Source organism: Clytia hemisphaerica, unplaced genomic scaffold (genome assembly GCF_902728285.1).
Source record: "Clytia hemisphaerica strain Z4C2 unplaced genomic scaffold, Clytia hemisphaerica genome assembly, whole genome shotgun sequence".
Taxonomy (NCBI): Eukaryota; Metazoa; Cnidaria; class Hydrozoa; order Leptothecata; family Clytiidae; genus Clytia; species Clytia hemisphaerica.
This window is the reverse complement of record NW_027103874.1, coordinates 334,276-361,765: the sequence shown is the minus strand read 5'-3', so window position 1 is coordinate 361,765 and position 27,490 is coordinate 334,276. Positions and strand designations below refer to the sequence as shown.

General features: G+C 35.5%; 2 protein-coding genes across 2 annotated transcripts; both read left to right on the top strand.

The window, feature by feature from the left end:
• The first annotated feature begins 5,991 nt into the window (after window positions 1-5,991).
• On the top strand, window positions 5,992-12,644 carry LOC136808353 (uncharacterized). The gene is made up of 4 exons (XM_067064883.1): window positions 5,992-6,115; window positions 6,621-7,957; window positions 8,270-8,341; window positions 11,397-12,644. The coding sequence occupies exons 2-4, from the start codon at window positions 6,631-6,633 to the stop codon at window positions 11,816-11,818; spliced, it is 1,821 nt and encodes a 606-aa protein (XP_066920984.1). The 5' UTR covers window positions 5,992-6,115; window positions 6,621-6,630; the 3' UTR covers window positions 11,819-12,644.
• Window positions 12,645-13,221: 577 nt separating this feature from the next.
• On the top strand, window positions 13,222-17,692 carry LOC136808352 (four and a half LIM domains protein 5-like). The gene is made up of 7 exons (XM_067064882.1): window positions 13,222-13,317; window positions 13,438-13,524; window positions 14,143-14,199; window positions 14,694-14,802; window positions 16,164-16,231; window positions 16,818-16,926; window positions 17,395-17,692. Exons 2-7 carry the CDS (start codon window positions 13,477-13,479, stop codon window positions 17,634-17,636), a joined length of 633 nt encoding a protein of 210 aa, XP_066920983.1. The 5' UTR covers window positions 13,222-13,317; window positions 13,438-13,476; the 3' UTR covers window positions 17,637-17,692.
• The last annotated feature ends 9,798 nt before the right edge of the window (window positions 17,693-27,490 follow it).

Genomic DNA, 27,490 nt, shown 5'->3' with positions numbered 1-27,490 from the left:
AGTCGAAATTTGGTACACATGAAGAACCTTATCCTACAACAAGATTCCAACTATAAAATCTTGTAAAAAGGTCCAAAAATGGACAATAAATTGTCCTAGATGTTGTAAAGTATGGGCAATTAATTCTCATCAAAATCAACTTTAAAACAAAAATTCATTCAAGATCCTCTCAGATCAGGCTCTAAATATCTCAAACATGAGATGATCAAAATGAAAATGGTTGAACGGCCCCTCTGATGGACAATCTGTTGTCCTGAAGGCAAATGTATTTAAATTAACCACTTTTTGTGCTCTAACGCTAGGGATTCAACCATTTTTATCTTTTCCAAAATAGTGCCAAAACTATTAGTTTATATAAGCTAAAATTTTGCACAAAACTGTATGAATGGTTTACAATTAGTGTCCAGATAACAAATTTTGGTTATTTGGTCCCAAAAAGGACAATAAATTGTCCTTTTTGTAAAATATAACAGTTAAAGTATGGACAATTAATTGTCCTAAATATGGACCATTTAACCTATATCTGACTCTAAAACAGCTACAGCTGGTACTATTATACCCCAAATCATGATAAAAACTTGAGGGATTAAGTCAAAACGGGCCATTAAATGGACAAAATGTTGTCTTGTAGTTGCGGTAAAAATAGATAGACTATGGAGCTTTTAGATATCATTTGCAGGACAATTTTTTGTCTAACTTTAGACGCTTTTACATTCAAACTAATTTAGTATTTCTTAGTTTATATTCTTACAGTATAAATTAGGAGAGTTGTTCCACTCTTTTTTATTATAGCTCTACCTTTTTCTAAAGATAAAAGAAAAAATTCCTCTTTTGAAGAGCTAAAAGACAACAATTTGTCCAAAAATGGACCTTTTATCTGCCCATTTTACTTTTCACATTACAGGTTTTATGTTTAACCATAGTGTTTTTGTGTTAAAGATCACTTGATAGTTTCAGTTTTGACCACTTTCATAATTTAGATACTAAAACTAATGTAAAATTAAGGACAACTTTATTGTCCTATTTTGGGACCCAAGAACGTAAAAAGTGGGCCTTTTTACTATTAGGAGTTAAAACAACCATTCAGCGTTAGTTTAAACTAGGTTTGGTATAGACTAAGCTTAAATGGCCCTTTTTAGGACAATCTTTTTGTCTGGACAACAAATTAGCCATATTTGGGCCATTTAACCCCCTGGAGTGATTTTAACCATCTTTTACCCTTTCTAATGTTAATATAGAGGTTTTCTGAGATTTTCCCTAATTTTTGATGTAATTTGGGCAAATTATTACAAAAACCTTATTTTAAGCCATTTTTGGCATGGTGCATGATTTGTACCATTTAAATGACAGTGTCCAAATATATTTTATTTTGAGAATAAATTTAAATCGAGGTTTGGCCCAAATTCATGGTCTGGAAAGTCGTGAGCTTCAAAGAGGTGGTACAACCAGAGGACGCAAATTCCCAAGTTTGACCCCCTATCTCATTGAAGAAAAGCTGTGGAAAGGAAAAAGCGAGCGAAGCGAGCGCGAAAATTTTTTGACAACTTTCACTCTTTCATTGCTGAGAAAACGGCCTTAACACACTATTGTTACCCTAATATGCCTTGTTTGGTCAAACAATTCATTCAGAATCTTTGATTATTTTCAACACTGACCATTTACTGGTACAAATCTGGTACGGCGAGTGACGTACCTGCCTTACACGGTGCGGCGTCACAAGAGTTTTTTTCTGAATGTTCGATGATGCAATCATATAAAATTTTTTAGAACTATCTACCTACTTTTGTAAATTATCGAAGAATCAAATACCCTTCACTGTCTCCAAGTTCATGCGGTATCATTTTGTGTACTGCATTTAGTAGTAACAATATAAGCGATTACAGAAAGACGACCATCATTAGCGCCGACGAAGAAAATTTTCTCATTTAGACTTTTTTGTTTTGGCTCAAAACACTCTCGCTGGATGCAATATTTGCATCACAAGATGCGCCCTTAGAAAAATAAGGAAAAAATATTTGTTTCTGTTTCAATTTATGATTATTTTGAATAACTTTACAATGGCAATAGGTCAATATGATATCAAGAAAATTTTACATATTTAGGTTTATTCAGTTTTGTTTTAGACAATAGTTTGCTTTTCACGTTCATGCTCAAAATCTCGATTCACGAATTCACGCTGGTAAAATCTTATTTTCACGTTCACGCGGATATCTCAATTCACGTATTCACGCGTTGAAAAAGTCCAATTCACGTATTCACGACAGAAAAAAGGGTCATTCACGCGTCACGCCAGCCCCTGGGGGAGCCCCTCTAAAGAAGGATGTCGAAATTAGAAGAGGGATGTTGACATTATACCAACTTATGGAGGAGCGATGGCCAAGTGGTAAAAGGCATCAGCGTCTTAAGGACTAGGGATTTACGGTTCAAACCCCCGCTCCTTCCAATGTTCTGTTCAGTTCATAGATAACATATGGTTGGCCGTGGACCCCGTGAAAACAATACAAAGACTGTCTAAAAGTCCTTGATTACTGGGCTATCCACGTAAAATATCGACTCTTTCTATCTATCTATCTACGGTAGCACAGATTGCTTCGCAAATTTTTATAAGAAGGTTGCTTCAAATAAAAATCAAAACAAACATGAAGAGCGTGTTCAAAATTGTCTAAACGCTGGTTGAAAAGATTTTCAAAAAATTTAAAGTATATTAGTAAAAAAATTTTGATAACCAACTGCGCAGCGGACTCTTATGAGCAAAAAGGGGTACGGAGATCTGCCGCTGGTCAGGTCAGGGTACCTTTTCTCACCTCCCAGAGTCCCAGGTAGCAAAAACACAAAAGTAGAAAAATCAGTTCCTCGATGGGTACCATTTTTCGACTAAAAATCTGTGTTTCAACTTTCAACTTTCTGAAATTACTTCTTGTGACAGTGTTATTCAACCTTTACATATTGATTTTCTTAATCAGCATAAAAGTACCTTTTAAATGAGGGGTCTATGGGACTATGTTTTGAAAATGTTCAAATATTTTGATTTTGCTGGCAGAGCGGTGACGGTGGCAACCCGCCAGTCAAACTCAAAGCAAAAAAAAAAGGGTTTTTACATGATGTTTCTCCTATGTCCCCCTATTTGAAAATATGGAATTCACTGGGGTGCAATTTAATATTCTTTAAAACATCGAGATCAGTGCTAGTCACAATATGATTGTTAGATAGTACTAAACAAGAAGTGTCATTTTGATTTAGATAGATCCATTCTTGCACTGTGACAGAAATGTAACAAGGTTTGGGAAAAGGGCAGGGGGCTATTGGAGGCAGTATATACAAATATCAAATTTTATCAACTCTGGAACAGTGTGATGTTTAATCAAGTCTCTCCCAAATTTTGGAGGCTAGAACGTAGGTTTAAAAGGCAAGAGTTGACTTTAAGAGGTACAACAATGGTTTGCGCCGTCTGAGAGAATTTTGATTTTCAACCCGTCTCGTTTGGCTAAAATCACTCTTCTTTTCTCAAATCTTGATGATGTAAATCTAAATCTAATCAATTATTTTGGCATTATCACATTTTTCTGTGTGTGGCGTGTTTTGCCTAAAATTTTACATGAAAGAATATTTAGTCATATTTAGTGATAGTTTTCAATAAAATTCAGAGGAGTATGGCAACAAACTCAAATAACGTGGAAATTACCATAGATAGGATGGATGCCTGTAGGATAATTGAATGCTACGAATTTACACGCACGTCTGACCTTAAAATTATTTAAAAAGCCATCTTTAATTGTATTCATATTTTAAATTTGGATGTTGATGATGACAATTGGAATGGTTAGAGAGTTCTATTTAGTTGGTGTTAAGATGACATAATTAGCGCAAGCCACAAGTTCACTACTTCTTGAAATATGCTAAAGTCTGTCTCAATCATCAATATAATCTACAGCAGAGAAAAAATCCCTTTTTTGTTGCCTATTTGTTGGATTTGAGGTTTAAAGGTCAGATAACGGGTGCGCCACAAAAAAGTTTCTTTCTTTGGAATTAATTCTAATTGAAATCAATAACAGTATCTTGTTTCAATAGAAAGAAGAAAGATAAACTTAGTATTTGATTGGTCATTTATTAAATTTGGTTAACATTAGATTAAAAGTTATGGTAAAATGAATGAAAATTCTTCCTTAAGAAAGTGCTGGAAAACGTTAAAAATCAGCCTATCCTAGCCCATCAAATTAAATAGAGGCATATTCAGGATAACACGTCAGTTTCCTTGTTTTCAGTGATTAAAAATGACAATCAACTTTCAAAGTGATCTTCGATTGTGGAAATGAAAGTCAAATTTAATAATGAAGGAGAAAATTTGTAAGAATAAGCCCAAAATTAGTTTTGTTTGTGATCGATAATTGCAGAGTGTTCAATGAAACCAGAGCCAAGTAAAATATTTAAAAGGATATCTTTCATCACAACAGAAAGTAACAAAGTACACTACTCAGAGTTTCGTGCTACTGCACTTGTCAATTGTACAAATAAAATGAACCTATTTGAATGAATGAATTCTCTTCATTTAAAAAGCTGAAAAATGTTAAAAAATTGAGATAATTGGTGTAATAAAAATTGATGTATGGAAAATGCTTAAGTTAGTCCTGTGGGACTGCTTTGGAGCCCAAAATTATGGTAATTTCCATGAGAGTACTGCAAATATCGGTTTCGAGATAAATCCAGCTCTCTCTTGAATCGAACCAGTGTACAGCAAAAGATCTGAGAGAAAATTCTGTAAAACAAATTAATTTTAAATAAAATTATTTTGATGACATTTTTTATCCCTTCAGAGACTTAACTTCAGATTTTATGACTTTAAATTGCAAACAAAAACTCATTATGATGCAAAAAGAGATTGTTGTAGTCGTTTTCAAATAAAAATTTGATAGGTCATATTTGACGTTTTTGATCAATTTCTGAAAGTAATTTTTTATTCATTTGATTTGAGCAATTTATTCAAATTCATTAAATGACCCATCAAAATTGACTGGAATTTGTTTCTGAAGGCATGTTTTTCAAAAAGAGAGACTAGAAATGTTTATGAAAAAACTTGTCCCAACTCCCAGGAGTATTTGACGTACTTTGCAGACATACCTGTGAAATACACGCCAACCCTCTGCCAGAAAGAACTCAGAAACTAATGGAGCTTTTGACTAGCAATTTTTTCCAGGTCAGATATTGACTATGTTAGTCAGTGTATAAGATTTTAATGAAATTTTAGCTTGTATTATCAATTCTTAACTTTGACACTTGTCAAAGTCAAATGCATTTTAAATCCTAGAACCTAGAGCTTATTTAGGCAAAAACTAAAAAGGGCAATTTAGGACCGGCCTGTAAAATACACAATACCAACAGGTGACAAAATATTTTTTGGCCATTTTCAAAAAATGATGACGTCATCAATTAAGCCAAAAATTTTACTAAATATGCCAATTTAAATTTGATGTAAACTTTCAAGGCAATTGGATCTTTTTATTAACACGATTTGAAAATTTTTTTTAAATAAAAACCCCCTTAATTAAAACCAGCTGCTGTTTCCTTGAAAAAGCAGAAAAATTTGTGTTAATTTCAGATTGTGCAAATTTCAAGGCTGTTAAATACTTGCCTAGTAATATTTGTGTAATAAGGAATTTCGTAAATTACCAAGATGCTCGAAGAGTTGAACCATTGAGGTCTAAAAATCAACAATTGTCATACCAAATAAATTTTAAACTCTTATTTACCATAAACTTTCAAAATATTATTAGCAGAACCTGTATTTTCTTGCCAAACTACTTTTCAAAGTTGAGATATCAGAAATTTAAATCACAATGGGTCTTACAAGGTTCTTACCTTGACGCTCTTTTTTTTTCTCGTGAAAAACCGGCAAAAAAAGGGTTTTTTCGACTTCAAAGTGTTACCTTCTACAGGCTACTACCCTACCATGAGGTATCTTTTACGTCTTAATTTTGAAGGCTCCCTAAAAGTCATTAAAGAACCCCAAACGTCGCGTGTTCTAACTTTACATCTACCAAAGAAAAAGAAAGAAAAACAAGAACAAAGAGCAGGTTTTCAAGCTTGGTAACATTCATACCTGGATTCAAAACACTAACAGGTCTGTCTGTCTGTCTGTCTGTCTGTCTGTCTGTCTGTCTGTCTGTCTGTCTGTCTGTCCCCGCAATGACCAAATATCTACACAATGGGCTTTTCCAGAAAAATGTTTTACCCCCCCTGTTGAGGATATTGATTTTTCGAAGTATCGAGCCCCCTGGATATCCTACTTTATTAGTAAAGATATCCGCTCTTAAAAATATGCTCAACCGCCTTTGTTATCCTCTCTTATAAAGGAGATATCGTATTTTTTAACTGAAAAGACACTTTACCCCCTGGATATCTGCTCCCTTCTAGATATTTAACCCCCTGGATATCCGATATCCTCAACAGGGGGGGGGGCACGGACTATTTCTGGAAAAGCCCAATAGAAGTCTTGGAGAGCTTAATTTTTAAACTAATTAAGTTTACCTGAAATTTTCAGTACCAGTCTGTTCCTTTTGAACAATAGATAACTTGTTGAAGAAGATAACCATGATTTTTGAAGATCATTTTTATTGTCTTACTAGATTCTTTAAAATGGCTTCAAATTTCACTCCAACAAAAGAACAAAATGGACATGATGCTGGTAAATCCAACGTAACACCTGTCAAATTTACATGGACAAGCCCAAATTCATTTTCATTTCAACATGAAGACAGTCCATCTCCTTCCTTCTTGAAAGAATCTCCTTCCACAAACGAAATCAAGACTGATCCAAAAGTTAAAACAGCGCAGTCACCAAAAGGCCGAGTCAAGAATAAAGCACGCAGGAATTTAAACAAACCTTCAAACGATACATTTTTTATTCCAACTACTGAATCTAGAACCTCAAATCTCCCTTCGAATGCAGTTTTCCCCATAACCAACACCACTAATACCACAACATCTGCCAACGGATTTACATTTCAAGGAAAAACAATTGGATCATCACCACCCTATGTTTTTGGTGCATCTACAAACCTGCCGTATTTTCCTGGCCTAGCCACAGAAGACAAGAATATCAGTCAAGACACGAGAACTACACCGACCACAACTTCAGAATTTAAGTTAACACCGTCTAAATTTGTATTTTCGCAATCACCAAAGATGAATCTCTTCAATGATACCAATGTGACATCATCTTCAAATAATAGCACCACTATTAGCAGCTTTACATCCAATGTTGAATCTCAAGAAACATGCAATGGAACCAAAAAGAAAACAACCGTTTTCCGTTCCGACAATCTAAAACCAGGAGTCAGTACCAAGATTAAGGAAGTACCCCTATCATCACAAGTGGCCAACACATTTAACGGCTTGTTAACTACAGTCACAACAACCCCATTTTCAACAAGTTCCAGTACAAACGAATGGGCTACTTCATTTATTTCTCCTCGTTCACTGCAAACTAGCATCACTACAGAAAGCACAACCATCAACACAACAATTCAAATCACCAGTAGTGGTTCTACAACAATATCTTCATCATTCAATGCTTGGAGACCTCCGTCATCCAGTACCTCAACATCAACTAGTACAACCACATTTAAATTTGGAACAGCAGCCCGTTTCAATTTTGGGAAGCCAGCATCAACTTCGACCTTTAATTTTACACAACCAGAAAACTCACCATCCAACCAACCGACCTTTAAATTTGGTCAATCATCGATAGCAAATAGTATAACCAGCATTACCACAAGTGTTTCCTCTTCTTCACCAGAGGTCCCAAAGAAACCAACATTCAATTTTGGGGAACACAATCTGACTTCCGAATCAGCTACCAACTTCTGGAAATCTCCTAACGGCACTTCTACATTCTTTACAGATCGAAAATCTAACTCCTCTCAATCAAAGACTAGAAAAGATTCTCAATTGGCATATTACCGTAAGTGTTTCCTCCACTAGAAATACTGACATGTCTGTTGTATTTTAAACCGTCACACCTAGAAAGTTTTAATCCTTTGAGTTTAAACGTCTATCTTGTTAACACATTATGACTCATGTGCATGTACACAATTATTAAAAAGTAAAATATACATAGGATCAATCTTTGATGTAGCACTTACGCGATGACTTTTTAAAAAAGATGCTATACTTTAAACACACTCCTGGCCTTTCCAATAAAGGCCTTTGATTTGTATATGTAATCGTGTGGCTAATCATTAATTTACTGAATCTTTTTGTTATGCTGATTTAGATTCTTCAGATTGCTCGTCAGACGACCTATGCAACCCAGATGTCTTAACTAGTGAGTCAAGTTTGAGAGGAGGTGAATAGCTTACTATTCTGTTCAATGATTCTTTTGACCTTTTACTTTTAGCATAATATATTCACTTTTTGACTTCGTGTTTTAGGGGCTTTTCAAGACAAAATCGCTCACAGGGAGTGAATGATATATTGTTCAAGTAGATTTCATAGTCCGGGAGCCAAACCTGAAAAATGGCATTTTGCTTAACCCAAGATTCTACAGGATAAACTATACATTTTTGGAATCCTCAACTATCCTAGTTTAAGAAATGCTTGGTCCCCAAAGCTAATTCCTGGTAAATTTTTTATCCTAGGCTCGAGTTTAGGGGGTACTTTTTACCCTTTGTAAGGATTTGTTAAGGAAAATATCTTTCCATGTATGATATAATTTTCTATATCTCATGGGTAAATTGACCAATTGCTTTAAAACTTTGCCAAAAGTTTCAAGATAGATTGGTGATCATCATTGGCAAAAATCTTTTGCGAAAAATTATTTTTGGGGGTTTACCTTGAGGAAAATAGGGAAAATTTGGATACTTTCACTGAATTTTGACACTTTATAAGACTTGGACCTACCACCAAAACAGTTATGATAAAATTTTATGCGATACACCAGAAAAATTTCTTGTCAAATGTATTTGTATCATTTTCGACACTTCAGGGGGTAAAAATGCCCATTTTATTGAATTATTACATAATTTTAGCAATTTTCGCTGCTTATCTCGCCTAAAATATCTTCGAAAATAGTTTTAACTTGATCTTTGTGTAATATATTGTCATGAGGACATAGTTCTGCAATTTTATTATTTATGTTCGTAGTTATGGTAACCATTGAATGGAATCTCACCTTGAGTACGTTAGATAGAAATTTTATTAGGAGAAAAAACACTTCGCTTTTAGCCTCGGGCGAGGCAAGTCCTCCCGTCGGGGAGTATCAACATGAGAGAAGAGATCCAGGTATCAGGAGGAGTAAAGAGTTCGTTCGGAAATGACACCGGCCAGGCAGAGTCGATCGTGCGTTCCCGTCTTCTCGAAGTGTTGAACGTTATTGAATTTTTATGGTTTATGGAACTGTATGTTTGGATATTGTATATGAGTTATCTATAATGAGTTATCTATTGAAATTAGACTTCAACATTTTTTGTCTCCCACCTCCTTGATCTACTCCATGAACTCCATCTCCTGTCTTCTAACGGCAGTCAGGCCGATATCCGGGGAAAAACTTTTAAATAAAAATGTAGTTGCTGTGGGCCCAGCCTTAACCGGCTGGCGCACCACGACAATATTTTAGAAAATGACAATGCTGACTTGAAAATTTCACATACAGGGTGCAGTTGGAGAAACCAGGGGGTAAAATTGCCAATTTTAGACGATTTCTATCGTTTTTATTGATTTTTGGGCCCATTTGACCCAAAGAACAATATAAAGTGTATAAAGTTTGATTTCTAACTACTGGAAACATGGATATTTTTGGTAGGCAATAGAGGAAAGCAATTTGTGGTTTCATTGTCCGTCATCAGGGATACAGGTGGTAAATCAGTAGTAAATATGCCATTTCTAGTTTGAAGTTGCCTGAGTTTGGATTTTCTTGAGAAGTTTCCTAAAAAACCTAAATTTTTAGGATGGAAACTAGCTCTAACAAACTTTAAATTGCCATTCCATCATTTCTTAGTCCTTTTGATGACAGCTGCACAACATTTCGATACTTTTAACTGAAGTTATGGCTGCATAGTTACAATGACTTAGTGTAACTTTGTTAGCTTTTGCTCTGAAATTTCTTGTATTGCTTCTCAGGACCTCCCGAAATGGTCCCTACTAGCAGTGTTTTTAGTACAATTATTATCTGGAGACCAGACTTGATAAGTAATTGCTTTGCTAGAAGGCGTAGAAATAAAAGTTATATTTTGCGGGTTAAGGGGGGATACGGCCTGACGATGAAAGCCAAATCATCTTAGATGAAAGTAGAACTTGATGTCCTCTATAAGGTCATGCTTTGAGGTGTCTTCTCTTTTTTCCTCGCCATTTTACTTTCCTTTTAACAGTAGTTTGCCTCAAAATAAGAAGTTCTACTTAAAAACCGGCAGTAGTGACCGTTTCGGGAATCACTGTAACTATGCAGCCATAACTTCATTTAAAAGTATCGAAATGTTGTGTAGTTGTTTTTAAAAGAACGACTAAGAAATGATTGAATGGTAATTTAAAGTTTGTTAGAGCTGGTTTCCATCCTAAAAATTTAGGTTTTTGAGGAACCTGCTCAAGAATAACATCCAGACTCAGGCAACTGTGAACTAGGAATTGGCATATTTACCCCCTGATTTGCCACTTGTATCCCTGATGCCAGATAATGAAAACCACAGATTGCTTTCCTCTATTGCCTACCAAAAATATTCATGTTTGCAGTAGTTAGAAATCAAATTTCGTACACCTTAATACTGTTATCAATAATATCAATAAAAATCAAAAGAAATATACTAAAATGGGCAATTTTACCCCCTGGTTTGTCCAGTTGCACTCTGAATGTGATAGTTTCAAGTCAGAATTGTAAATTTTCCAGAGTATATTACACCAAAATCAAATTAAACTATTTTTAAAAACATTTTAGGCGAGATAAGCAGTAAAAAATTGCTCAAATTAGGTAAAATTCAATAGAAATGGGCAATTTTACCCCTTGGTTTCTCCAACTGCACACTGTATGGGACCGAGCATTAAATTAGGATAGTTGAGGATTCCAAAAATATATAGGTTTATCCTGTAGAATCTTGGGTTAAGCAAAAGTGCTTATTTAAGGAGATATAGGATTTGGCTCCCGGACTATCAACAGGATTCTGAAAAAACTGCCGTGTTCAGGGGTGAAGAAATTTCCGGGTGTAGATTATTGAAACAATTCTAGACCTAACCCATTTCCATGAGTCGATTTTTTCTGGAAGAGCCTTATTAATCATAACAATCCATCAAAAAGTATTTCTTTTAAGCTATTCGATTTAATTCATAGTTCCTAATTTTATTCTGCTCTGCTTGATTATAGTGTCAGTGTCGATGGTGTCTAATAATCTGATCCACTATATTTATCTTTTCAGCTACTTCAAGTAACAGTAACCTTCGTGGCGAGACGGACGTCGAAAAGCTCAAAGATGGTATTGACCAACTGAAAGCGTTATTATCAGAACTAAACAGTGTTAGACCTTTGAACGATATGAGAACTATAGGTACCATGATCTCCTCCTTGGAAAATACAGTGGATAACGTTCGAGAGACTTTCAAATGTGAAATTTGTTTTGTTCGTCAGTATAATTACTTCTTCTTTTGTCACGATTGTGGACGTTTGGTTGGCTGTTTCCTCTGTGCTTATAAATTGGATCGTTGCCCGACTTGCCGTAAAAGGTTACCACCGCGTAAGAATCGTTCACCGTACGTCATTCCGGGTTTAGCCGGCGCTCTAAGTGAGAAAGAAATCACTAGAGCAGACTTGTGGAAGGAGGTTGAAAAAATTCGGTTGTGATTGAAGCGCAAGTGAAAATATTATTAGGAGTTATTTTGTTGGTATTTTATGTTTGAAAACCTTTTGTTTTTCCTATCTTATATGGTTAATTTTGAATTATTTGTTTTGAGAGTAATGTTTTTAACGTTATGCATCCGTAGGAAAGTTATCTTATTATTGAAGGGAACTATTTTGCCGAATTTTAGCGTAATTTTCCGTGATTTTCCGAAAATCGCTAAAATTAGTTCTCGTCAAAATTAAAAAAAAATGCGCACCTTGCAAAAATAATTCTTGCCAAACTATCTTTGCCGTTCTCCAATATAACTCATATACGATATTTTGTTTAAAACGCTCACATTTGATTTCTAAGTTTACCCTGTCATCAACCAAAATAAGTTCCCTTAAGATATCGTATCATTTCGAATAAACGCCCCAGGCAGGGTTTAAGGCGGAGCGTTCATTCGAAGGAATACGGTGGATGGATAGATTTTTCGCTTTATCGCTAATACTTCCCAGGTAGCTGTGTCATATGTAATATATATTTTTATGTACATCACATTGGAGTTTTTACTGTTGGAATGTCATACGTTTGATATCTTATGTTATACCAATGTTTTATTCCCAGCTAGAACACACGTCAAAAACCGTAATCTAACTTCTATAATCAATATCGTTAGATCACTCGGGAAGCGACGTTGTGTGCCAACTGGAAAAAGAAATTTCATATTGTTGATTTCAAAGACTTTGATATTTTTACAGTGACAGTAGTGTATTTTTTTAGGTTATCTTATTTGAGTTTTGAAATTTTAGGAAATTTTAAATTAAAGAAATTTATTTATTTTGAAAAGTTTGATACGAAATTTATGTTTTTGAAACCACAATAAATATAACTTTAGCAACGGAATCAGTGTTTACTGGGAAGATGTTACTCCTAAAAGAGTTGATTATTCAGAATACCTTTATCTTGGCTGCCAGTATCTCTCTGTGTTGTTTTATATTATAAGGAATCCGAATCTGCCTCAAAAATGACGTCTGCTGATAATTTTTTGAGTTGGATTTCGATGACGTCATTAAGATTTTAGCAAGGAAGGGTATCATAAATACATCCTAAAATTACATGGTAGATTTGGCTACTTAGAAAAGATTTGCTAAGAAGAAGAGTTTTTCGAGTATATTTTGCATCCCTTGTAACAAAAACTATTTCAGGGGTGTACGCAGCCTAACATTTTTTGAAATCTAATATATGGACGATTTGAGCTAGATAGGTATGGTCATCAGATTATTTTCGTAAAAAATTTTTATGAAAATGTATTCAACCTCGATTTTAGTAACATTTTTTGCACCCTGCTCACAACTTTATAGATAACGGAGCTATCAAGGATTTCACTCCCTGTTTTTTTTTCTTATAGGAAAATTCTCTAATTATGAAGCAAGGTCTAATCTTTAGACTGAAATTGGACTTTTTCTTGATATATCTAAAGAAGTATAGCTGGCTCCAAAGCCTGAAGAAGCGATCACAGGTATATTTTTTTATAATGTTATTCCAACCTGTAAAACCTACGATAAAATACTTAGCATCTCGTTCTTACTGTACATAGAAACATCGATCAAAATAGTTTATTTTTCTTGTTTCATTACAGACAAACTGATGGATATTAGACAAAGTGGAATGACGTACAATGTTTGACAACAAATTTCCATGTTTGGATGTAACAGAATTAATTGCGGTAATAAAAGTTTCCTAATGAATGTCGTCAATGTTAAAGTTATGTTTACACTTTCGCATTGATTTTGACAATTCAGGCTTTCTAGAAAACATTTTTCGTGGCATCTTTATTGAGATTTCTTTGAAATAATTTTTAAGCAGAAAGAAAACGTAGTTGACCATTAACCTCAGAGTAATTTTTTGCTGATGAAATTGTGTTCAGAGGGAATTCAGTTTTCAAACCGCTGATATACGATAATTTTGATATGCATGCAAAGTGTAAACTAGACCTTATTATCAACGAAATTAAAAGAAAGATAATAATTTTTTTCAGGAATTTGTTTACTTATAAGGCAACAATATTGAATTCATAAAGCTTTGCAACCACCGAGGATTTCATCTGGTTTCCTTTATTTGTGTAAACCTTAGTTTGAAATTTTCTGTCAACAAACACATAATGATTAGTTCACTGTTGAAAAATTGTTTCATTTTCTTTAGACTTGCTTTATTTTGGTGACAGACTCTAAAGTGCTGATAACTATACTAACAATTAAATTTGAAACAGAGTTTGTTAAAGAATATTGTTCCTCGTTCTTGTTTGAAGATTTTTCTTTCAGAGGTTTTTATATCAAATTTTCAGGTTAGAATCAACAAAAACACCTTTACTGAAAGTATGAATCGTCAAAAGATGGAAACGGTGAGTTAAGTAATATTTGATAACTGATGATGGCGTAAGAGGAAAAGCTTTTTATCTTGAAATATAATTTTTACTTTATCTAAAAACAACATTGCGAACGTCTCACTCAATTCCTCGATAATCATTTTCACCTTTCAGTTAACCTCTTTAGACTAAGGGTTAGTACCAGGTACAAAAATTAGGCCATTTATAGCATGCAAACGCTCGTAAGCCTTCGATCACTCGAGCCAATTTTGAATTGGTCTCAATATGGTTGAGTGAGTCATTGAGATTTCAATCGTATTTTTTATCCCCGCTGTAGGAAAAAGTTTAACCGGGGCTGTGAGACAGGGTGTTTGAAAGTAGGTTTATTTTCAAGGATTTTAATCTCATTGCCAGAGTTGAACAAAATGTGTGTTCCCTCTGCTTTTTACCGTTGATGGCTTTATATTTCCAAACCTCTTCTTTTTCGTGCTTCTGGTTGTCTTCATCATGTTCTTATAATTCGTTTACAGAAATGTTGGAAATGTTTTGGGGTCCTTCAAGATGAGAAAGTTCGGTTCCAGGAGAAACAGTACCATCCACGATGTTATCATTGCGACATTTGCAAAAAATCTCTTCAAAGTGAGTTACTCCTTATTTGTTTGAACCATATCGAGAGAACTTCCATAAGGATTGGAAATCGATGCTAAAGCTGACTCTATTTAGTCATCGAATAACTCTACTCCTACAATCGTTGCCAACATATTATGGCACATTTTCGGTGTCAAATTTAGATACATTTAAATACCCTCCCCTCCCCTCCGAACAATGTTGGTGGGAAAGAAATATTGCTTGGCCGGTCCTTCAGCTCACCCCGACAACATTGTGTGTGCTCGGGTAAGTTATGGCGTGTCTTAAAATTACCATAATTTTTAGATCGCATTAGTCGACAGAAAATGACCAAACAAATGACTGAACATGAAGGGTACTATGATGTAGTTTCTAACCTGATGTGTAACCTAATTATTTTTTCCCCGATTTTCGCGAAAAACCGCAAAAACTGATTATTACGTAATAATCGATGACGTCATCAAAACTAAAAATTGAATTTCTCAAGAATGGTTTTTCCAAGTGTCTTCAAACTTTCACCAAAGATGTATCTTACTAAAGTCGATCATTTGAAAAAAAATTTTTTCGAAATTTTGATGACGTCAGCAGAAAATAGGATTTTTCGTTTTGTACTAATTTCTGCTGACGTCATCAGAATTTTGAAATATTTCTTTTTTCAAATGATCAACTTTAGTAAGATACATCTTTGGTGAAAGTTTGAAGACAATTGGATAAACCATTCTTGAGAAATTCAATTTTTAGTCTTGATGACGTCGTCGATTATTACGTAATAATCAGTTTTTGCGGTTTTTCGCGAAAATCAGCGAAAAAACAATTAGGTTACACATCAGGTTGGAAACTACATCATAGTACCCTTCATGTTCAGTCAATTGTTTGGCCATTTTCTGACGACTAATGCGATCTAAAAATTATGGTAATTTTCAGTTTTTGAGACATGCCATAACTTACCCGAGTGGGGGGGAGGGATATGCTCATTTTTATGTTTTGTGTCATAGGTTTTTTCATTGATTGTAGATCCCCACTGGGGGTATTCAATCAAGAAAAAACGTGACGCTGACTTACCCTTGCCTGTTGAATGGCCGTTTATCAATTCAATACAAAACTTAGCCTTCAATTCTATCTAGGCCCTGTTCTATTAAAGCTTTTTTTAGCCTTTTTTCAATTCGATAGACCATTAGTTTGAAGGGGCGACTGACATTCTAAAAACGGACTTCTTCCGCCGTGAAGTAAGGTCTGATAAGGCAAGTAAACTCCATTAACAATTGGAGGTTGAGTAAATTATACAGGTCTTTAGAGAGTTTTTTTGGTATGGTAAACTACCAAATTCCTTTAATTTTTTTTTAACGAGATAATTCCCATTTTCTCATTTTTAGATCAAATATGTCACGAAGAGGGAGGAAAACTCTATGATAAAGGATGTTTTAATTTGCTACAACAAGATGTAAGTACGAGAGTATGTTAATTCTGCTACGAAAGTACAACGTCCCCGGGGACTACTACCCTTGCCGACGGACGAAGGTTTTCCGCTAAGGCTCAAATATTGGAAACCTACGTTGGACTCATTTTTTGAACAGTGATCCTGAATGGAAATGAAATTCCAAAACGTTCACAAAATGTTCCGTTTATTTCCAAAAATCTTCCACAGCGTTGCAAAATTCCCCTGAAAATTTACCCTACGAAGGACTTTCTTTTTTGGTATTTTTGCGACCCTACCAGGGGTTCAAGGAGGTGAAAAAAAGGTATCCTGACCAGTCCCACATTGCCGTACCCCTTTTTCCCCAAGTATGTATCAGCCCTGAAGCAACGACCATAGTCTGCTCAACATTGATATCACCAGCAACACACTCTGCTCTACAGGGATATAGTGAATCTTTGATGATACATTTCGTTCTTCCATATTATGCGATTTTAACGCCTTTGGCGTGTTATATCGTTAAATTTGTAGTGATAGCAAAAGGCTCGTTACTAGTGGCAATGTACTGTTTTGAATTGTAACAAATGATATTTTATTTGCTTCATTATTATAGAAATGTTCTCGCTGTAAAACACTAATCAAATCGAACGGGCAAACTTACCGAGGGAAATCGTACCACGAAGAGTGCTTCACTTGTCAATCATGTCGTGCTTCCTTGGCTGGTGAGTGAGAAAATTGGGACACGTTTGTAAATCTACCGGGTGCACCTGTATACTCTTTTTGGTGCACCCGGTAGCTCTGTCGATTTAAAGTCTGTTAAAAAAATAAGGTGTTCAATGATGGTGATCTTCTTGGCATATTCTTAATTCTTTATCATGAATATTCTTAGAGTAAGTAAGTCTGCGACCGCAGTCGGAGGTGACCTAAAGGCTCCTCTTTCTCCCTGGATTGCTCCACTTGCCCTTGATCCTTCTCTTAATCGCATCAGTCTGAAAGGCGTCAAGTACCATTTTTGTATTATATAACTACGAAGTCTTTGGTATACCCAGCCGATGATTAAACCTACGAGCTTGCGCACCGTAGCCGGATGCTCCACTGCACTACGGTCGCATTCTTATAAAAGAAAAAGCGTGCATAAAGTTCGAGTATTTCTCCTATGGAAGTCGTCATCTCCTCTTTTCACTTTTAAGGTTGTCGCTTCCACGAGGACGACGGTAAATTCTTTCACGAGGGTCAATGTTATGAGAGCTTCAATGCGTACATATGCAACCAATGTAGACAACAAATCAACGGCAATGATATTGAGTTCATGATGTTTCAAGGAAAATATTTCCACAACAAATGTTTCGCGTGTGAAGAATGTCATCAATCACTGGCTGGAGAAAAATTCAAAATTATGATCGGTCGCAGATATTGTAATAGATGTAGATAAAATTTCACTTCTAACTAATTTATGGAGAATAAGAGTGATCGCATGCTCTGAAGATACATCATTATCAGTTTTTTTATTTCGATTTATGGACTCTATATTCTACGTATATAATAAGTAGGATGTTTTCCCACGATTGATCTGGTATATAGAATTTGAGGTCTTAAGGTTAGCTTCTTTTACCTAGGACTAGATTATTCATAAATTTCATGAAATAAGATATTCGTTGTTTTTCCCGCCCTGCCTAATATTTGCTAAAATTCAAGTATAGGTCATTGTATTACAGACTTTGCTTGTACAGGGAAACATAATTTTGAAATCTAAAATTTAAAATATTCAGTAAAAACAGGGTTTTTACAAAAATATCATAAAATAAACTTGAAGAATGGTGGAATGTTATTTCATAGTGACTTTATTTATCTCACCCTATTTTCTCCATATGTCTGTTTATCTAGAGTCGAAAACGTTCATTGATGAAGTATCTTCCAATAATGATGCTCTTTTTTTATTTTCCCCACCCATCATTAATATTCTTAAAAACTTGAAAAGTCTGAGCCTGTCTTGAGGTATTCTTACGATTCTTTCGAGTCCACCCTAGTATTCTTTTAGCCATTGCACCCGGGAAGGGGGGGGGTTGGCGAATGAGGGGTATATGCGGACGGGGCCTCCGAAAACCGACCCTTAGAGAGACTGATTTTTGCTGAAAAGGTGACCCTTAGAGAGACTTTATTACAATTTTTTTTCGATTTTTGAAAAAAGTCATACCCTTAGAGGGGGGTTTGTACTTTTACGGTGTGACGGGATTTGCTCTTTTTTAGTACGGTATTTACGGGATTTGATGAAAAAAGAGACGGGAAAACGGTATTTTAAAATCAGACGCTGACAGTATTTAGGTACATTTTTGCCCTGTACATACAAGCCGGTGTGACGGTGTTATTATTTTTCCAATTTTTTCCAAATTCCTAAAAATCCTGAATTTTCCGACCCTTAGAGAGACTAATTTAAAACTTTCTGATTTTCCGACCCTTAGTAGAGAGACTTTGAAAGGTGAAAAAAACCGACCCTTACCGTCTTCACATACCCATCATCCATTTTTGCCTAAGTACCCCCCACCCCGGGCCATCGCACAACTTGATTTCACTGAAGCACCTTTGAAAATTAGCCAAAAAATCTGGCTCTGACCATGTATTGGCGAGAGATCTAGACCTGGGGGAGGGGGGTGCTTGGGTAAAATCGACTCCCTCAAAGGGGGGCTCAAAGGGTCATAAACGAATTCAAAAAACCCGAGTTATCATTTTTGCGATGACGTCATAATAACGTCCAAAAACTGAAATTATGACGTCACATGCAAAATAACTCGGGAAAAAATAAATTACTGGTGTGACCGGTGTGACCCACCGAAATCTAGTATAGGCTAGGAAATTCCAGGTCCCACTTTTTCCACCCTTCATCTTGCTTGGTTTGATGAAAAATTGGGAAAACAGTTGAGTTACACTATTATGACGTCATGATATTTAAATAAATCAAAAGTTCTAACTCGAAAATTGCTAACTCGAAGTTTCTTAAACTCGATAATCCGGCTTTGCTTCAACGAAGGAGAAGTCGTGTTCAGGCTCTTCTCCTAGGGTGTTTAAAAAAAATTTGTATCATAAAAAAATGGCTGGGCATGATGGGGTACATGAATGATGAAGGCAAGAGAATTCTTCGTTTTCTTATTTCCTCTATACATCTTATTTAGACAGTAACTACTTTCAAATACTTTAAAAGTGTAATCTTGTTTCTTTTTCCATATAATCTGTATTTGATTAAGTCAAATTTGAGGAGGACTTCCTGCAAAAAAACTGAAAAACGCAATTTCACCAACTGAAAACTACAACAAATTATAATTTATTTTTAAGAAATTTCTGCTTTGTCATTAGAACTGAAAGGTACAGGAAGTCTCAGTTCAAATGTTCAGTGAGATTGTAGGTCCATTTAAAAAAACGTCCAATATATATACCGTGAAGTTGTGTAACTTGCATCAGTGGAGGGAAACTTGCATAGCCATCATCAAATGACTGACCAATCAAAGCAGCAAAATCTCAAAACAAATGAACTATGCAGCTCCGCTCGCAGCTCTACTCTACAATTTTTGTTTTGATTTAACTTTGCATTTTAATGACCAGGCAGGTCATTCATTTGAGGGCTATGCATGTTAGCCTCCACTGATGCAAGTTACATGATCTCACGGTACATGACGATGAGTACTACAGGACCCCGCGCCTGACCTGGCTATGACACACCAAACTTTTAAAGTAAAGCACTGGATGTGTAATATCTGGTGTTATATGAGAAAAAACCAAGCAAATATGTATTTGAACGGGCTGGAATAATTGCTATACGATTCATTGTTGAATGCAATCGAATCACAATTGAGCCTGCTATAGCTGATTCCTGGGTAATATTTTCAATTGTACTCCATTTCGTTCAAATCAAATATATAATATTTGATTGGTTCAATTACTGAATTACCGTCAACTGCTATAACAGCCAATTCGATTGACTTCAAAAAATGCCATTTTTGCCCTGATTGCCAATTATTTTGCATTCGATTGACAAAAATTTGGCAAATGTGGCAAAATTTGAGTGCCATAAAATGCCAAATAAAAAAGATGTCCGGTGAATCTGGCATTCTCGGCATTTTTGGAACTTACCCCATTCAAAACACTGTTCCCATGACAGTAAATAGACTTAAACTCGTATATCAAGATTATGGGATTTCGAGTAAGGGCCGATTTTACTTTCGTTTTGAGTGGTTTCATTTTCGATTTCAAGCCAACATCTTAGCAACGGGGTGCTCGCCTATAGTTACAGGGGTTTGTGCAAAAAACTAAACATACAAAATTTTCCAAATCCCCCATTTCGATTAAAGCGAAGAAAATGAAACTTTTCTATGTTTCACTTTTTTGCACCTTCTTCAAAATGAAAATATTTAAGATTTTAAGTTCTTCTTTTATTCAATGATTTTTTACGGCACTTTGTTGACAATCTAACTCTCGCGTCAAATTCCTGCTTTCTTCAGTAAATTGAAGATGAGAAAAAACCTAAGCCACGGATCAAAGATTGATACAAATATATGAAGGGTGGGATTTTACAGCCGCCCGTCGTGCAAGGCACTGAGAGGCCATGGGTGCCAAAAAGAAGGGCCGTTTGAAATGCGGCAGCCTCATTAGTGGAAATTTGATAAACAGCTGCGAAGGAGCGCTGGAAATCAACCAGTAGAAGAGACCACTTTCGTTTTTGTTGCAGATTTCAATGTAAACTTCTCTCAGGGATTACTTGTCAATGTACATGTACACATGTGTTGTGTCAACTTGTCAGCATTGTATTGTTGTAAAAGAAAATATAAAAGAGGTAGGACTAGCCTAGTTTCTAATCCTGATATAGGAGTTTTAAGTTTAGACTGCATGCGCATGAGACCTGTGTTTTTTTCGCTCCCCAATTTTGCCGCTTTTGCCAAAGATTTTGAAAAATAGAAGACCTTCCAATGCTAAAGCAAAACAATGTCGATCGGCAATTTGATTGGTTAAAAAGATCGCCCGCGCGTATAAACACTTTGCGCTCTACAAACGCCGACAGAAAACTACTGACAAAGCATCACAAAACAGAAATCAAAATGGCGGGGCCCACAGTGTACAAATTTGCCACAAAACTGTGATCTTTTGACATTGAAATTGTAGATTTGGCAAATTTGGTGAGTATAGCAAATTTGGAAGTCAATCGAAATGGCTGTAACTTGGGACTATCTGACAAAACATGGGACGGCAATTCAGCCACCATTTCACCAAACCTCTAAAGTCATTTGATTTGAGTTAATGAACGGCATATTAAAAAATACACGGTTTCTCTTTCGCACCGAGTAGGCTTTTAAATCGAAATTTGAAAAAAATTTGTAGTGGAACAAGCTGGAACAAGCGCGAGTGTCTGGAACGCAGAAGAACAAATTAGTGGCAAAACAATGGAGCGTTTGACGTCACTCGCGTGGCAAGTTACACACTCAATTTTTGTTAATCCCATTGAATGATAGGTGGTTATTAGGCGGCGGGCGTTCTCTAATTCTCCAATCAGCGTCCGGTCATTTTGAATAAAAATAAAAAAGTTAAAAAGGGCGCGCTATCAGTGAAAGTTATCGTAACATGCTAAGACAGAAAATTTGATTGATAAACTTGGTGGAGTTATCAAAACAAATTTGTTGTCAAAGAGATTTAATAGTAAATGAAAATACAGGCCAGATATATCAACAGGTCCCATGTTTTGACCAACCGTCCCAAGTTAGAGCAGTTGATGGTATCAATTATTACGTTTGATTGATTTTTGATTATGTTTGATCGGTTCAAATAAGATTATGTTCAATAAGTAGGATTGCAATTAAATTGGCACACTCCTAGCTTTAGGCTGGGTGGTGTGGACACTATAGTTTCGCCATCATAACATCAAATATAATAGACCTGGGTAATTTTCAATTGCGTTCGACATCTAATCGCAATTATTCAATTGTGTTCAATTGATTCATTATTTGATTCGTTTGATTGACACCATCTGGCTTTAGAGATAGGAAAGTAGGCAGTTCAGTAAAGTAATTCAATTTTGGACTGATTTTTGAACAATATGAAGCCAAAATTTTCTTGCTGTTGTGTGCTGTTGTTTGATGATGTACACTGTGTTAGTCTAATGTCAACATCCCTCTTCTAATCTCTATACCCTTCTTTAGAGAGATAAACTTATCTATCTTAGCTTGCATTGTCCGCTAGTTTTCTCATCTACTCAAACATTTTGTGTCCCGTGCTTTGGTAAGTCTGGTACATAGGCAGGGGTTGTGTCTTTGTCTCCAGTGCCATTGTATGTAATGGCATAATGTGATATCGTAACTTAGTCTAATGTCGACATCCCTCTTCTAATCCCGACACCCTTCTTTAGAGATAGGAAGTAGGAAGGTTGCCCGGGGGCACTGACCTTGATGGCCGACGGGGACGTGTCGCTGGAGTCCGAAAAGTGGACCCTGTCAGATATGAATGTTTGGTAAATTTGGGACCCTGTCAGAACGAAAAGTCAGAAATTCTTTTATTCAATTGAAAACATTTCTAATTTTCACCCTGAAAATTGTTCGAAATTACCCAAAGTCGACCCTGTCAGATTAACATTTTTAAAATCAGTTAATTTTGGACCCTGTCAGATATATTCATAGCCTAAAAAAGGAACCCTGACCAGCGGCACGTCCCCGTACCCAATTTTAGCTAATTGCCTCCCCCAGGGAAGGTTGGAATCGCTGATGGAAACTATATTTCTTTGCTTAGTGACCAGAGAGGAAAAGATTTTTTGTTACTGGACACTGTGTTGGATCAGCATATGTCCTATGATTGAGGTTATTTTTCTTTGCTTGTAAAACTTTGGTTTATAATGTATAGTGCTTGTAGGATCAACTTTGCTTTTAAAACAACCCAGCTGAGGACAACCTGCAAAAACTTGAGACAGACACCAGCACCAGACATAAAATGGGCGATTCTACTCAAAGTTGTACATCGTCCTTTCCGCAACAGTTTTTGATATAGCTATTCAAGGAGACGATCTGGCAGGGGTTTTATTGGCTTAAAGCTTCTACTTTACATGTGCCCCCATGGGAAATTCAGTTTAAGTTGGCACCTGGACCGTCATTTTCGAAAATTTGAGTCCAAAGTTGAAAAAAGCCAATTTTTGGCATTTTTTTAAAAAAGTGCCCTTTGAACTGAGACTGAAATGTACCATTTATAAAGGGTTCTATCATTACAGTGACTTGATTTCATACTCTAAAGGTATGGGGAAGGTAAATTTTTATATGATTTTTTTCCTTCTTTGCTTCTAATAAAATCATATGGTATTTACTTCAGGTTTCATTTATGGCTCCAAATTTTGTCCTTTCCGCAACACTTTTGTTGTTGAGTCAGAAAATTGTTTCTACTGTTGCTATTCCACCCAAAACAGGTTTTTTTTAAAAGCTCTTCTATCTAGCATTGACAGAATCTTTTTTAATTTTAAAAGGATGCTGTACTTGATCTAGAATTCATACATCTTTGGATGTCAATAAGCCATGGTCCCAAAATCTGTCCTTTCCGCAACGCTAAACATTTGTACACAATTTTTTTCCATGGGGTGTCGGGGCTTGAATTCTTTATTCAGTTTGCTAGCATTCTTATAAAGAAATTATTTTTATAAGTTCAGTTTCTGAATGTTGTGTTGTCCACAAGTAATCAAGGTTCAAACATTATGTCCTTTCCGCAACACTAATGTCCTTTCCGCAACACTAATGTCCTTTCCGCAACACTAATGTCCTTTCCGCAACACTTTTTTAAAACTGAATTTCTGAGTTAGTTTGGTATGTTTTTTCGATGTATTTAGGTTTTTTGGACTACTTTTAGTTCTTCCAATGTTATTCTTTTAATTTTTAACTTTTCATGAAGACATTGCATTGCTTTCTGATTTGTAAACATTCAATTTTGAATGGAAAACGTTTGGCGTGCAGAGATAACTTTTTGTAAACAATCAAATATGAAATTTGATGTTGTGATGATAGCAGATGATAGTTCATTTTCTAAAGGTTTTAGCCTAACACAAATTTTTTCATATTAAAAAGTGTATCTTTTTCTTTAGATTAGATATAATAGTAAAATGGGTAAAACTAGCACAGAGAGATCAAGAGAAAAAAGAGCAATTATTTATCAGAACAAAAGGCTACATGGAAAGTTAAGGGATCAAGATCGCGAAAGAAAGAATGCTACAAACAGAAAGGCAGCTTAAGACAGAAAATCTAACGAGAATGAAGTTGTTTAGGGTTGTTAGGGTTAGGGTTAGGGTTGGCAAAGAAAAACTATAGAGCAAAACAGAAAGTGTTGAAAAGGTTGCAAACCAGAACTGATAACACTTTTTCCACTCCACAAAAATCTATTGTAAAGAATAAGATGAGACGCTTGAGAAGATCTTATGAAAAAAATAATACAAGCACCGGTGAACAGTCATCTTCATCAAATAATGAACACTCCTCTTCTTCAACAAGCTCCAGTACCCAAAATGAAGCTGTGGAGCCCAAGTCCATCTCAGAAGAAGAAAGTAAAATCTAAACTGGTGCATGATGGTCTCCCAGTTGGGCTTTAACACCAAAATGAGGCAAGAGCTTGGGGTAAATCTTTTGAACGTTTCATTTAACTCAGAAAAGCAAGCTTTAACTGAGTTACAAGAACTAGTAAGAAAGTTTTTTCTACGAGATGATGTCTCACGTATGTGTACGGATACAAAAAAATGAAGAAAAACCCTGCAGATCCCGACGAGGTCATGTCCCTCAGATATCGTTTGTGTTCAATTTCTTCATTATTTGAGAAATTCAAGGCTGAAAACTCCAACGAGTGCAGTTTATCATATTTTTCACAAAATTGACCTTTCAATGTGGTGTCTAGTCTAACCCAAACGATTGGGGAACCTTATTCTGTGTAACCTTCAAGAGTCTGTTCCCTCTAATGTTTGTCCTTTCCGCAACATTATTTGAGAACTAATTTATTTTATTTAGGAATACATAAAAAGTCATACTTATGATTTTTAAGCAATTTAAAAGTGTAAAATTGAATACTAAATACTTTAAACCATGAATAATTGCTTTCTTGACAGTTTTTGAAAACAGTTGCATACTTAAAATTTCAGATTATGTCCTTTCCGCAACAGTTTGGTAAATTTTGATAGTGATAAGTAGTTTTAAGAGCAGAAAAAAGTTGGTCTTTATTTTGACCCAGTCTTGATGTTCCCCATTCAACAGGAAATTTTAAATGAGCTAAACTTGGTTTCAATAATTTCTTAACAAAAATTGATGACTCTACGAGAATGGTAAGGAAAGACTTAAAATTATCAGAAATCTTTGGGGCAGACTTCAGATTTAAGAAAGACAATACTATAACTAACTTTTTAGGGCAAAATATTAGTTCCTAAACCAATTTGAAATTTGGCGTTTTGGTACCCTGTTGCGGAAAGGACATGTACAACTTTGAGTAGAATCGCCCAAATGTCCCTCCTGTATTAAAAACAAAAAGACTTTTTACCACTGAACAGGAAGTGAATCAGTCTGGTGCTTTTTGTGTGCACTAAAAGTAAAAGAAAAATTGAAAAAGTCTGGTGTTTGTCGGGCGTCAAAAATTCAAGTAATATTACAGGCACAGTTTGGTGGGCCTTCTTTGATAGAGCAAATTCGGTTTCTACATGGTACTCTAGAAATTCTTGTGATTCATCAGTAACTGTAATTATGTCTTCATGTGTCTGAAGGTCTTATTGTTTGTTATAAGTGCATAGCAATTTCATGCCAGCGAAATCTCCCGTGTGAAAAAAATGAAAGTGGTTTTGCCAAGTCATCATTTTCCATAAATCATGCACGCACACCGAAAATCATCAAAGTTTACGTGAAATTTCTGGTAAGTGATACGCTCAAATCTGACCAATAAGACCGAAACTGTATTTCAGGGAAAAATCTCCCTACAGGTGAATTACTTGTAGTTTAAGCGTTAAAACAAGCAAAAAAAACATTAAAAAAAACTAGACCGACTGTGAACAAAATTTAACGCTTGGATTCCCAGGCTATTCCAAACTAGCTCAAAAGATGTGCTTGGAAAGGTACCTGGGGGGCCTGAAATAACAGTCAGACATCGGACATTTATTAATTTCCAGCAAAATAAATTCTGGTCGGACATTACTATGACCCATATTTGCAGTCCCTTAAAAAGTTCAAACAAAAAAGATTATTTACGTAAATATATGAAATTGGCAACTTCTTTATTTGCACTGAGAAACACTCTGCAGTTAAAATGTCTTCTATTCACTGTGTTTGAAAGCAAACAATTTATCCTTTTTCAAGCTTGCTTCAACTCAAAATCATAGGGCAAAAAGTGCCCTCCACTAATGTCTTTCTAAATTTCTAGCTATCTGGTGGTCTAATTTTTTTTCCAACTAAAAAGCGATCACGTCGAATAATCTGACCAATTAGGTAAAAATTCATTTGGACATGCCTGTCCCGAATTGATTTGCTTCGGACATCATGCCCGACCATCAAAATATTGTTTTTTCAAGCCCTGTACCTAATGGACAAAATGGAATGGTTTATAGCAGTGTTAAAAGTTCTTCCGTCTCAGACGGGTTTCCGTCTCAACGAAGTATATAAACAGTTTTTTCCGTCTGAAAATTCTGCATAATTCACCAATATTTCAAGAATATGTGCTAGTTTGCTGTGTAAAATCCATTTTCCGTCTCAGACGAAAATCTTGCTTTGACCACTGTTATAGGGTTTCAATATTCAGATCATGTCATGAGATATTTGGGTTTAAAGTTTTGCTGAGTCAGCCAGAGTCAGCTAAAATATTTTGAATTGTGCTGACTCAAAAAATATCATTGATCTTAAGAAGCCCAAATATATTGTGATCCAACCATCATATCCCTATAAACTTTACCACTTTCAGTTATATGTTTCAAGGCCCATCTTTTGAGCTTGGTCAGATAATGTAAATCTTACTGAGCAGCTTCTGACGTCACCAGTAAATAATATATGGCAAATTATAGGTTATTATAGTTAGGGCTTATAGGTGAAATTTCAAAAACAATACCTTTTGTTCGTTTATCTGCTTTCCACAATCTTTCAGATAATGCAGTCAAAAATTTGTTTGAAATTTTTTGAAAATCTTGTTTGCAAGGATTTATACCTAAAATTGACATCATCATAAAAAGCTCCCAAAAAGGGTCCAAAAACTTTAGAATCGACTGTCTTTTTTTTTGGTGGAGCTTACGAACCCAGAAGGAACCTCTGTATATATCGAATT